Raw genomic sequence first — 13,517 nt, 5'->3', positions numbered from 1 at the left:
TTGTCCATCTGCATGGTGTCGTAAAGTTTGCCACTTCTGTCTTAAGAAGTGTGAGGTTGGCTTTGGAGAAGTTTTTTTACAATGGTTTCCCTAATTGGGGTTGGGGGAGGGATGTGGATGTCTAGGCTGATTAGCTTGTGGTCGGATCTGACCAACGAGGAATTGACCTCTGGTGTGGAACACCTGTTCCCCATGTTGGTAGTGACCAGGTCTAGGATATTGCTGCTCCTGGTGGGGGTGTGAATAAGTTGATCCAAGGCATTGGAATTTATGAATTCTAGAAAACGTTGAGCAAAAGAGTTGGTACATGAGTAGTTTTCCCAGTTAATGGTGGGATAGTTGAAATCGCCCATTATTAGGGTGTTGGGTTGTACCCTAATACTTTCCAGTGTATCAAGAAATGAGGAGTGAGGATCCTGAAGCCTGGTGGGGGGTCTGTAGCAATCTACAATTTAGATTGCGGTCTTGCCCAGAGTTAGTTGCACTTGGATAATCTCAGATGCATTATGCTGTGCAACTAGCCTGGAGGTGTGGATATCCTTAATGGATATGGACATGCCTCCGCCTTTAGTGCTTCGTTCTGGGTTAGGTGGCCGAAAGGTGTGGTATGAATTTTAGCTTGGTAATGCAGGGGTGCACTCTGGAGCTTTGAACCAGGTCTCTGTCACTGCACAGATATAAATGTTCTCCATTTTAAGGAGTGCCTTGAGTGAGTGCATTTTGAGGTTTAGACTTCTAGCATTGAGTAGCATTACCCTCAGATTTTGCTTGCTTGTACCTGCTACGGTGGTGAATTTGTCATTTGAACCTTGCCTAAAAAAGGACAGAACTAAGGCTTCTCGCAGATCAGATCAGCTATTCTTGGCCTATTCTCGGCCTAGATTTGGATATGCTGTTTCTAAGGTCACATTGGCTAAATGGTTAAAAGACTGTGTAACATTTATTCACAAAACTCATGATATCCCTCTGACTACAGCCGTAAGGGCGCATTCCACTAGATCGGTAGCAACTTCTGCTGCCTTCCATGCTAGAGCTTCTTTACATGACATTTGTGCAGCTGCAGCTTGGACTAGACCTCATACCTTCATCGACCATTACAAATTGTATTTGGCCTGCAGAGGAAGAGTATCCTTTGGTTCAGTGGTGCTCAGGAATGTCCTTCCATGAGAGCCTCCCAGGAATAAAGGTAGCTGGAGACACTGCCCCAGGCTTAAGGAATGAACGAGGATTAACAATATCAGATAAAGAAGTTATGTCTTACCATAACGTTCCATCTGTATGGTTGATCCTCGTTCAGTCATTATGACCCTCTCTCCCCCCTCCTGAGGCTTATAGTGAATCTCATCATCCAGTTCCGTTAGGTCCTTTGACCAGAGATAGCCTCTACTTTCTTTGAATTGCAAACTCAATCTGGGGTAACAGGGAGAGGGGGATTGTGGCTAAGAGTTTAGCTCTAGAGTTTGTGGCTGTCACGAGCTTGGAAGATGGCCAGCTCAGTTCTGAGGTCAGAACAGGTAACCCAAGTGTAATGACTGAACGAGGATCAACTATACAGATGGAACATTATGGTAAGACATAACTTCTTTTTTGGGAGGGAAGTGGAGGTGTTAGGGGTATGAATTGCAGTTGGGGATTAGTATAATAATGGCTACAGTGTTTACTAGGGCACATCCATTCAAAATCTTCCCTTTGTCAGAACCTGTATAAACATTTGCTTTGCTCACATTGGATCCAGGCATTGCGGTGTGGGATGAGTTTAAAGTACATCAGCATCCCATAACTATGCTAGGTCATCCAGTGGTACTAATCTATTTTTTTTTCTTTTCATTATTTCACTGTATAATCTTTGCTGGAGGATTTCCTTTTTCTATATCTCACAGATGGTAACTCTTCTCTGAAACAAACTCCCTGTCCACATAAAACAATGCTCATCCCTTTCCATATTCAAGCACAAATTGGATATATCGATGGGTATTAGAAAACTGACTCCAGGACTGCCCCCTGTACTACTAAGGCTCGAAGGCAGCTCGTAAAACCTTTATCCCATGCCTGGGTCCTCTCAAATTATCTGTGGTATGATCCCAGTTATTAATAGTTGTAATATATAATTATCTACCTTGAGATGAGTAAGGCCTGTCTAACACCAAAAGGAATATGTTCATTCATGCAGCAAAAATTAAACTGGTTAAGTTTAAAATGGCCCGCAGTGGAAGCTAGTCTAGTACTTGCATGTGAGCCAGTTTAACCAGGTAGACCAGTTACTAAGGATTGAATCACATATATAGTCCCAATTTATGTCAAATGTTTACCTGCCTACACTTCAGAGCACCAAATATTGTAACAGGGAGTGCTGTACAAGTACCTTGAGGTGAGATTCAATATGGGAGTCAAATGCACAATTTCTCCCTGTTCCCATGAATTAGCACGTTTTTTTTTTTTTTTTATCAGTTTCTGTGTCTGTAATATTCCTCTACGGTCTGGTTATTGCTTTCTGTGTAATAGTATTTGTTGTAATGCAGAATTATTATATTTCTTGAATTGTGCTTTTGTTAAGGCTCTCTAGAATTTGTTAAAGCCCATGTTTAACCCGTTCTTTAACCTGAATATAATTAAGTAAAGCACTGTGTAATTGTAGGAGGATCATCATCCATGGCATGCATTAGCCACAGAGTTGGAAAGAATCTGAAATATATAAAATAAAACTAGTAATGTAATCTATTGTTGCACCTATTGATACATACCATCATTCGTTCATTCATTTGTTTTTAAGTTTGTTAACCAGGTGCATAAGCTGGTCGCAGTGACTCTCTTCTTTCATGACTTGTGCCAAGAAGGGAATGTCATGCACAAATTCTCTATATACATTGATGAGACAAGTAACAAAAAGTCTTTTAGAGAAAAAAATTATATATAACTGATTTTTACAGCATGTGAAATAAGGAGAATGTAGCACATAATTAGTATATACAAAAAAATGTATATAGTGATAATTCAAGGATGCAGTCATTGCTGTAGAAAGTGTTCCTTCTCTCAGGAGAACAGTTACAAATAATGTATGGATTTTTAATAGTAAAGTAATTTATAAGATAAACCTTTGTCATTGAAGCGTGTACAGATCGATTGATTAGTTTAGAACAATTTTAATTGCTTTCGGAATTGAGGAAAGTTGTTATTTCTAAAACAAGCAAGAAGTGTGTTCAATACGGCAGAAGTTGTTTTAAGGTAAAAGTATCTGATCCCAGGAGGAGGAGCATTTAGTTAGTAGTGGGTAATATCTTCTGGACTGTTAAATTCACATTGTACTAGAGAAGGCACATCAGGTAAGCTGCGACATTCATTTCCACCAAACTTAGCAGGTCTTTCTGTTGGAAGCAGGCTTGGCTTGATGTAGCACTTGTGCCCCCCATCACTGTTTCCTGTGTTAAGGAAGCTGTCTCAAATTAATGAGCAAACTAAATCTGAACTACATTAAACTTGTTCACACCCTGCTATAGAACCCATAATGCAGCACATTTTACAATTGTAATTCTTGGCGCAGTTCCCAGAGATCTCAGAGGAAAGGGAAGCCATTTTTCAAAATAGACCTTGGATGTCATCTGCCACACATGTGAAGGCCCCTTCTGTCATTCAGGATGAGCAGCAAACATTTCTCCAAAACAGGTGCAGCAAGTTGGCTTACCAACAACTGGTCCTGAACATGTGTTGTGAAGTAGCTAATATGCAAACACCTGTGCAGTATAAAATTACATCTCTACAACATTTGGGAAGCATCTCAACACTATATTCTTTTTTAACCAAGCATCTTCCCTTGCTCTCTATGGTCATCTCTCCACTCTCTCAGTATATCCCACCTGCCCATTTGCCCATTAACCTGCTTGTATATTTCACTGATGCTTCTCCATCCCAACCATGTTTTGTATACCCTTGTTTGTATACTTAGGCCCTTGCTGGTTATGTTTACTGTATTGCTTAACCAAATCTGTTGTACTTAAAGTTACATTATATTAAAAAGTCCCCGCTTAATTCTTACAATTAGAGTTTCCATTTACTATTACATCACTTGGTAGCTTAATGTTCTGTTTGTCTGAGAGCTTATGTATATTATACAGTCCGTGACACTGTGACACATAAAACTTAAAGTAGCTTTGTGTCATTCATTTTGTGAACCATGTTATTGTCTTACCCGATACTAAGTGTTCTCTATTTTTGAATTATAATACTGTTTTCTAGTTTCTTAGTTATACATATTAGCATAGCTTACACATTGTTTGTTGTATTTTGTTTAACTGAGTGCTAACTAAGCACAGTAAATGCCTGGGCCTTTTTTCAGAGATGACCTGGGAACAATCAATTTGCTCAAAGTTATACATTATACGAGAGGAGATGAGGTAACCAAGCTAAGGACTACAGCAAGAAAACTTGTTTGCAGCTCATAGTCATAATTCTGTCTGCTAAACTGCCAGATGTGTATCACCATGGCTACTATATACAAATTTCTGTTTTAACTTAAAAAAAGAAACCAGTAGAAATGTTGTTAGTGCTATGTAGTAATGCTTTACATGTGCAACTACCAGAATGCTTCTTTGTTGGCTGTCACTGAAAATCAGCTTTGCCCACCTGATAATAGAGTCATAATAGCATAGGTATATACACTGCCCTCATTAAAGATATTATAATTAGTGTTAAGACTCATGATAGTGCTTTTACAATAGAGTTGTTCTTAAATATCGTGTTTGTATCATGGTATGTAGATTTTTTCTAAGCTATTTACAGTTTAGGCAGATGAGTCAAAGGAAGTGATAATGAGTGGTATCCTTCGCCCTTATATACAATTCAGTTTTTTCACCATAGACCAAGAGATGGTGGGTGTCTTACACACCTCATCAGCCATTTACTGCATACTCTTTTGCCAGTTCATCTAGGGCTGTGAAGTTTTGTTTCACAAGGCATTCATTCATCTGGCAGTGTTTATAGTTTGTTTATGTTACGTTACTGCTGAAGCTTGGAGGAAAACATCCAAGTAAACATTCTTACTTTGTCTAGCACAAGTGGAGAGATTACTGAGCATTACATCATGTTGGAAACTTTGTCAACAGTGAATGCAGTACTAAAAAATAAAAAAGAAGTGAAAACAACAAAAGAAGGCAACAGTGTGAGGTATGCTTTTGCTTTCAAGCATTTCTTTTTCTTCTCCTTTAGGATGTTATAAGGAGCGTGTGGGACAAGGACACATACAACTCCCAGGCAAAGCAAAAGACTGAGGCACCATGTCAGCACTGAAGAATTCAAATGTCTGGTCTTGAAAATAATAAAACTTAAAAACGATCGTGCCCATGCCAAATTATGGTGAGGGTATTATTTATCAAAGGAAGTTTTGCTGAGATCCTTGAAGGCATTGCTTAGTAGACCTCTGAAGGTAGTTATGTTTCCTAATGATTGAAGCAGTGCTACAGTGTGACCATAGAGTGGGAAAGGGGACGAGACTGTCATCAGTAATGGTAGGGCTACAGGACCTATAAAAGCTGCATCTATAGTAATATAAAGATGCATTTTAGAGCTATCCAGTAGTATGACAAAAATGGAGAATTTTGCTCTATTTCATCATGTTTTTGTCAGAGAAATATCTTGCTTCACCTGGTTTGCAGTCTTGTTTCTGATGTCATTGATGGATTACTACAGGCAGAAATAGTGTTTTGGGTTTTAGTATTGTTTTTGATTGTGAATATCATGGAGAGGTACTGCAGAAACCCACAAAATTAGGAGCTGATAGTACCCTGTCTGTTAAGATGGATCATAACTTGCTTTATTGGGCTTGGCAAATAGAGTGACAATATACCTAGTTGCAAATTAAGGAGTACAGGGATACACTGAGGTGAATTACTTGACCCTTTTTCTTTAACCTGCTTATACCTGCAACCCGTAATTTAAGTAAGTTATGTGGTATCCAGTGCATGATATTAGCATTGCTAAAATTGTGACAGCTGTAGTTGATCTCCAGCAATTATTTGTAATGGAGTATTCAAGGTAGGAAAGGAAGGAATACATATAACTGTGTAATCTTTGGGGGCAAAAAAAAAAAAAAAAAAGACTTGCCTTCATGTATACCTGGATGACTAGGTTAATAAAAAGACAGTCAGCAGGCGTTATTATGCTAGTTGACAGGCATCAATCCTTTCAGGGTTATTTGCATCCTGTGATAGCACTGGGATTACCATTTTGGAAAGTGCATATATCATTGCTAATGCAAGAGTCTGCTGAGGTTATGGCAGCTGTTTGAAAAAACTGTGATCTGGATGAAGAGAGAGTGCTAGTTGGAATTTATATCCATGTTTTGAAAATGAATGTGAATAAAACTGAAATACTACAAAGGAAATTGACTAGTCCCTAACGTATTTTAAGACTGCGCCTTACCAGAACACATTACCATGTCTGTGACTCTACTGTCTTGAGTATTGGCATTTAAGTGGAAGGTGTCCTTGTGCTTAGAGAGCCACGATGGTCAAACCTTCAAAAAAAAACTTATCTTGATCTTTTTTATAGTGCTAATGCCCTGTAACATTAGAAGCAGTTACTGTTTGTAAATGTACCTAGCCCAACTGACATGATAGAAATGGGCATAATAGCATGATTATTTTAATCAAAGCTAGCTCCTTTTCTCAATACACACTGTAAACCCAGAATTTGACATTTTTTAACTCGTCTCTTTTAAGCTGTTCTGTCCATTTGTTTGGAATGGGTATTACTCAGAATCGCTGCTTACTTTCCTAATCACAGGAAAGAGTTTCATTCAGTGATAGATTTAAGTGAATCTTGGACCTGCTGGGCAGTTTTCAAACCATGCCCTCCCTCACACACACTTTTTGGACCATGCATAAGTGCACATTCTTTTAGATTGATCTTCCTGAATGTATTCTTACTTACCAAATTTTGATTTTGTATTTATTGTTTAATGAAGCAAAACTGTGTTTCTGTGTGTTTAAATTTGAATATCCTTGAACATTTTTCCAACAAGTGAAAGAAAATTTACAAACATACATTCTCTCCTAGCTCTCCAGCCTATCAAAGCACCATTTTAAAAATATCAGTAGCTGTCTTTACCTCCCCAGCCCTACTTAACAAGATTAACCAGTTCACCCATTGTCAAGATTCCCATACCCAACTTCACATCATATTGTTTCTTATTCATCCAATTTGCCCCAAAAACTACATTTAAAATTTCCTCTTCGTTGTGGCTTGCCCTTAAACTTGTATATGCGTATTTTCCCCAAAAGGATTTCTGTGTAAGAATTGATGCTAATGGTGCATAACAACTCGGTACCCTTTCTTATTCTTACTAAAATTAAATCACTTAAATTGCAGACCAAAATCTTTCCTGATCCACTGCCCACCTGATATCTCCTAAAAACAGTCTGTGTTGTTTACAAATGTCACTGCACATGGACATTTCTTCCCCATCAGTGATAATAAACCTGTCATGCCTAAATAACTTTCTGGCTTTAACCTCTCTACTTCGTCAGTAAGAATAGGACCCTGCCAGTTTTGAAAAAAAAAAAAAAAACCTCACTAGATTATGGAGCAAATGTACATATACCTAATTGTATGTGTTATTACTGGAATAGCTATTGTTCATTCAAACTATTTTGTCATTTGAGGGGAAACTATTGGCTTGTTTTAATGTACTGGAAAAGAATTCTACAACCTGTGGCTTTAGAGCCACTTAAGACTGTATTGGTTGTTACTGCAGTATCTCTGGTGACAACCAACTCAAATGGCCTGCTTCAGTGAAGCATCATCCTGTTAGAAGGTCATGCCCACTGTTCCCATGGTGAACATCCTCCAGTTAGCTCCTCTGGTTTCTTCCATCCTGGTCTTCACACACCATTGAGAGTACAGTTTTGTCTTAGTCTTCAGGATTTTCCTGCATTTTTTCAGCACATCCTAATCAGGCAAGACTACAGTTATATAACTGTGCAGGAAATAATCAAATTAAGCCGGGGATATGTAGGCTGCTTAGGTCCTCAGAAGTCATGAGATTATAAATGCTCTGAAGTGCATTTTAAATCTTTTTCCAACCTTTTTAATCAAAAGAGGACCTGGATGATGATACTAATTTGTTAACCAGGTATGTCCACTGGACAATATGGTCCCTTTTCAGCAGTGACTTAGAAGCAGTGCCTGGTTAAGAGAGTTGCTCAAGGTCATACAGTTGGCAAATGAAGGCTGAAGGAATCAAACCCTGTACCATGGGAACTACAGCACCTAATCTTAACACTCAGCACCAGCTGCCTGAGACCAGAATAACAAGTAAGGCAAATAATTCAGTCTGTCTCTCTCTCTCTCTCTTTTTTTTTTTTGTTTTCCTTTCAGGAATGAGTTGCATCCATGCCTTAAATGTTCAAAGCTGAAAAAAAAGTCAGTTCACAGTAAACTAAGAAGACAAATCCTTACAAGAATACATAAATCATGTCTGGGAATGGCGCTTGCCTCCCTATCCCCCAAAAGGTCACCCTCTATGTATCTCTGTGGTGTTAGATTGGGATCAAAATTACGGTAAAAATGGACACAGTCATATATTTCAAGCTGCTGCTGTCATATATACACCACACGTGTCTTCACAGTACACCCAAAGATGGCTATCTTATGTGTGTCCTCTGAATGACAGACTGGGATGCAGCTGAAAGAATAAACAGAATGCAGTATCATATTCAACCTGTTGCTGTTGTGTATATAAACAGTATGTTTCTTTATCCCTATCACCAAAGGTCAACCATGCGTATATGTGCGTGATGTTGGATTATGAGGAAAGTGAAAAAAGTAGCAATCACAGTAATGTGTTCCAATCTGTTGCCCCTAGCAAACTGCACTGACATTCTGTCCTTACATCTGAAATTTGTGAGCAAAGTTAAAGAAATAATGACCGCACCATTCCAGTGCCCACACAAGCTACAGCTTTTTGTGCACACCTCTTTTGATGGGCTGGCATAAGACTAGACCTGTTTCAGAGCAGACACCATTACTAAGCCTGTGCTAAAATCCATTTAAACAGTCTGGGGTCAAAGTAAACTTTATTGTCATTTAGAACTACACACGTGTAGCCTAAACGAAATTCCATGCATCATCTCAATTCCTGAGATTACAAAGGAAAGCAAAACAACACATACAAGGAATAAACATAACTAAATACAGTACTACTCCCAATGCATGCCAGAAAGAGCAGAGACATTTACCAACACTCCTATACGAAAAGAATACCCTCCCCTGAGTTAAGCTACCTTATTTAAAGTAATACAAAACACACTACAGATTGAAATGCTGAAGTTATTTGTATTATATGGGATTTGAGTGTGTTGAATAATGCTGACTAATGGATATAATAAATAAATATTGCACTTACTTGGAATATATGTATGTATATATTGCACAATAAATAAAAATTGACTTGTGTGCAGACCCCTGGGACTAGTACTCGAGTTCAGAAGTCTAATCATTGTAGGGTAGAAACGATTACTGAATCTTGCAGTCCTGTATCAGATGCTGCTATATGTCCTGCCTGATGCCAGATGCTTAAGTCCATATGGAGGATGTGTTTTGCCCGGTATTATTTTGTGGCCTGTCTGATGCTTCTTGCAGAATAAAGATGTATCGCTGTAAGACTGAAACTTGGTACCTTCTCTGCAACCCTCACCACTCTCTGTAGTGCCTTCCTTTCTGTAACTGTGCAACTTCCAAACTGCACTGTGAAGTTGTAGGTGAGGATGCTCTCTATTGCACCTTTATAGAAGGTGAAGAGAATATGAGGAGAAAGCTTAGCTTTTTTCAGCCTTCTTAAAAAGTCGATGTATTGGTGTGCCTTCTTGACCGGTTTTCTGGTGTTCCCCAACCACGAGAGATCCTCTAATATGTGTACACCCAGGAATTTCATACTCAACCATCTCCACCTCTCAGCATTGATACTGAGCAGTGGTTAGTTACTTCTCCTTTTCCTGAAGTAGATGATAATTTCTTTGGTCTTGCTTACATTTAGGTCAAGGTTGTTCTCCTCGCACCAACTGATCAGAGATGCCTCCTCCTTTCTGTACACCCTTTAATCCTCCTTTGTGATGAGCCCTATGACTGTGGTATCATCAGCAAACTCAATGATATGGTTGGACTTATGCTTGGCATAACAGTCGTGGGTCAAGATGGTGAATAACAGTGGGCTGAGAACACATACCTGTGAAACCCCAGTGTTAATCGTGATGCACTTGATGAGGTCTTACCTGAACAACACCCTCTGTGATCTTTCCATCAGGAGGTGCAGGATCCAGTTACAGAGATGTTTACTGATTCCTAAATGTGCCAGTTTTTCTATCAGCTGCATTGGTACCACCATATTAAATGCAGAACTGAAGTCTGTGAACAGCATCCTCACATACTTGTCTTTGCTCTCTAAATGTTCAAGGGAAATGTGTAGTGCTACTGATATGGCATCAGCCATGGATAGGTTAGCTCTGTACACAAACTGCAGAGAGTCAAAATCAGGAGGTAGCCATGATGAAAGGTGTAGCCACTTATTGCGTGCAGTGCTGATATTTGTGATGGAAATTGAAATACATTATGGTCAACTTGTTTCTCTTAACTAAATAAAAATGCATTGTGTAACACTACTATTGCCATGCCAGATCAAATGACTCTTGATTAGCAGAGACCAGTCAGCAGGTGTAAGCCACACTTGTCTCCTGATGGTCTCTGTACCCATCAGTTCCAGCCATGTTACTGGCTGTGTAGACTGTCTGATTGTGATATAAATAGTCACAGAAATATAGCTCCAGCTTGTTTCATAAAACACACAGTACTTTCAATAAAGTGACTCATCTTACTTCACATAAATGCACCAAAGTCCTGTAAAGCCAGATTAGTGATGAAGTAAACTGAGTAAATGGCAAAATGGTTTGTTATTTCTATCAACAGACAGCTTCTGCCCCCACCTAGCAGTTATATCCTCTTTTGTGAAAGTGTCAGGAGCCTGATTGTAATAAAATTGATGGCCATATAATGCATTTCAGCTTTGATTCACACTAATAGTGGTCACATATTAAAGTTGTGATGCCCTTCCTCTGGGCCTGCAATCAAGGAGCCTCAATCCTCACCAAGGAAGTGGTGAGGGACGTTCACTTGGAGCAGAAGTAGATACACACAGTATTTCCAGATGCACCTCTCCACACCATGACTAATTTCCCTTAAGAGCACACAAGGAACACATTCCCGTCCTAGGGCTGTTTTTTCTCTTTCTGCCACCAGGCCCCCAAATAAGACTCCACACTGACCACAGCTGTAGAGCTGAGTCCTCAGCCAAGTGTTCCAAGCCAAGTCCTCCACTACCCTCTTTGCTAAACCAGTGCTCTGTATCCCTGCTCCAAGTAACTGACACACACACACACTCTGAGATTTGATTTTCACACACATACACCTAGGAAAGGCTGGCACAGATTTACCAGCAATGCCCCCTCTACCAGGATGATAAGGTAGATACTGCCAACAGAACACTGCAAAGCCAGCTACTCTAAGGCTGTTACAGGGACACCCAATCATACTGAGCAAAATTAATACTAATACAAATGGTATTGTTTGACCAATGCAGCAAGGCTTTCAGAAGCAACCACATTGTCACCAAATAACTATAAGTAGTCTCAAAGGTTAAAATATTCTCTAAAAGACCAGCCACAATGAAGAGTTTAAATATATTTAATAATAAGTAATAAAAGAACATGAGTATACTAAATATCTATTTACATTAAACACCAGAGATTCAGTCACAGGAAGTTTTAAAAATAACACAGATGGAAAGGTTAACACAGATACAGAAAAACAATACTTAACTAAACTCATTGTATTTTCCTGACTGATCTAAAGAATTACTGTCCCCTAGTTCACTTAATAGAGTAAGGCAAGATGAAGTGGGTGAGTGATCCTTCTTTGTTAGATTTCAAAAACAGACTGCCCTGAGACTTCTGTCTCATCTAGTATTATAGTATCATTTCAGTGCTGGATTACAGAATGACATCACATACATTTGGTCATCTGACTTCTGGTTCCTTTACTACCCTCTTTGTTAGAAAATGAACCAGAATCTAGTACATATGGGTCATAATATACACACACAGAACTTTGCTATGATTTGTTATAGCATCTGGAAGCTGTAAATCCAGTTCCTGAACTTCTACCCTTCCAGGGTAGCAGTTAGTTTACCACTAAAGACAATATACAGTAGGATTCCTAGTCTTGGTTTTCACAGACATTTTGTCTTTGGCTGCACTCAGAACTGTAAGATACAATTGTTATGGCTTAAACCAGGTAATTTAATTTCAGACTATTTCTCAGTTAGCTGGATTGAGATTAACCTATTTTCTTGTAATAGCCTCTATTATAATATATTCATTTCAACACTTACAATACAGTCTGACATGCAGGTATATTTTTTTTCTGTCCAGCAGGACCCACTGTTAGCACATTTTTAACACAAGCAACTTTACAAATACATTTTCAACACACGCACTTGTACAAATCAGTTTGATCATAGGAAGTTACTAGGCTAAAGGCCCTAGGGTTCTTACAAGCCTAGCCAAATTCTACCCATATTTCTATGATCAGCACCTATTGCCCTGTCCAAGAGGGTCACAGGTGGAACCCTTGGGGTGAATTTACAGTTAGCTAATTGTCTAGATAGTGTTTGAAGAGGAGCAATGAAGTGCTCTGAATGACATACACTGGTGGGGGGGGGGTCTGCTCCAAAGGTGTAATAACGTCTTGGAGACAAATCTGTCCCTCAAGCAGGTTTTATTATTGTCTCATACCAGGTTAAGTTTTTTAGAGCAAATCACCTGTGTACCTTTTGACTTAATGAGATGCAACATTTCCAATAAAGCAGGGTCAGAGATTGCCTTGTATGCAATGCAGAGATCGCCTCTGAGTAGTCTGTATGAAACAGAATAAAGTGATAGTAATTTCAGACAGTCCACATAGGACAGATGCTGAAGACCTAGAATTTTCCTTCTGAGGAACCTTTGTGGTCTCTCCATTTACTGCAGGTGCTTGGATCAGTAGATATCAAAAGGGGTGTTGCACTCAATTATTGGCCTGATGAAGGAAGAGTAAAGGGAGGTTATACATTCTTTTTTTCTGGAGGCAGTGCCCTTACTTATGAGATGAGCAATATAGAATTACCTTTTTACCATTGTGGAGACATGGTGGTCAAGGTGAGGTTGTCCTCAATCTGTGTGCCCGGGTCTCTTATCACTGAGAGCATACTTGATATACAAATGATATGCAATTCTTTACAAAATTCCAGCTAGCTATGCTGGCATAAGTTACTTATCCACTGTCCTACTTCTCCTGGTGTAGCTGCAGTACCTTACATCACCACATCAGTATTCCAGGTTACTTTAAACAAATCAGATTAATCCTGTAAAGACAGAATAAGTGTAAAACAAAAGCAGACTGTCATTTTCCACTACAGACAGTCCCAGCAATTATAGCTG

General features: G+C 39.1%; 1 protein-coding gene across 1 annotated transcript in view; it reads left to right on the top strand.

Moving 5' to 3' along the window:
* The window catches only part of LOC122789858 (formin-2-like), a gene marked incomplete at its 5' end in the record, with an annotated part of 2,118,086 nt that overhangs the window by 1,240,188 nt on the left and 864,381 nt on the right, over positions 1–13,517 (top strand). The window contains 1 exon segment of the mRNA XM_044057292.1: positions 5,200–5,269. Within this exon segment, the coding sequence (XP_043913227.1) occupies positions 5,200–5,269 (70 nt within the window).

Source organism: Protopterus annectens, chromosome 15.part0 (genome assembly GCF_019279795.1).
Source record: "Protopterus annectens isolate FY-2018-M chromosome 15.part0, PAN1.0, whole genome shotgun sequence".
In the NCBI taxonomy this organism is placed as follows: Eukaryota; Metazoa; Chordata; order Ceratodontiformes; family Protopteridae; genus Protopterus; species Protopterus annectens.
The sequence above is the reverse complement of the archived record's forward strand: the minus strand, read 5'-3'. Positions and strand labels throughout refer to the sequence as shown.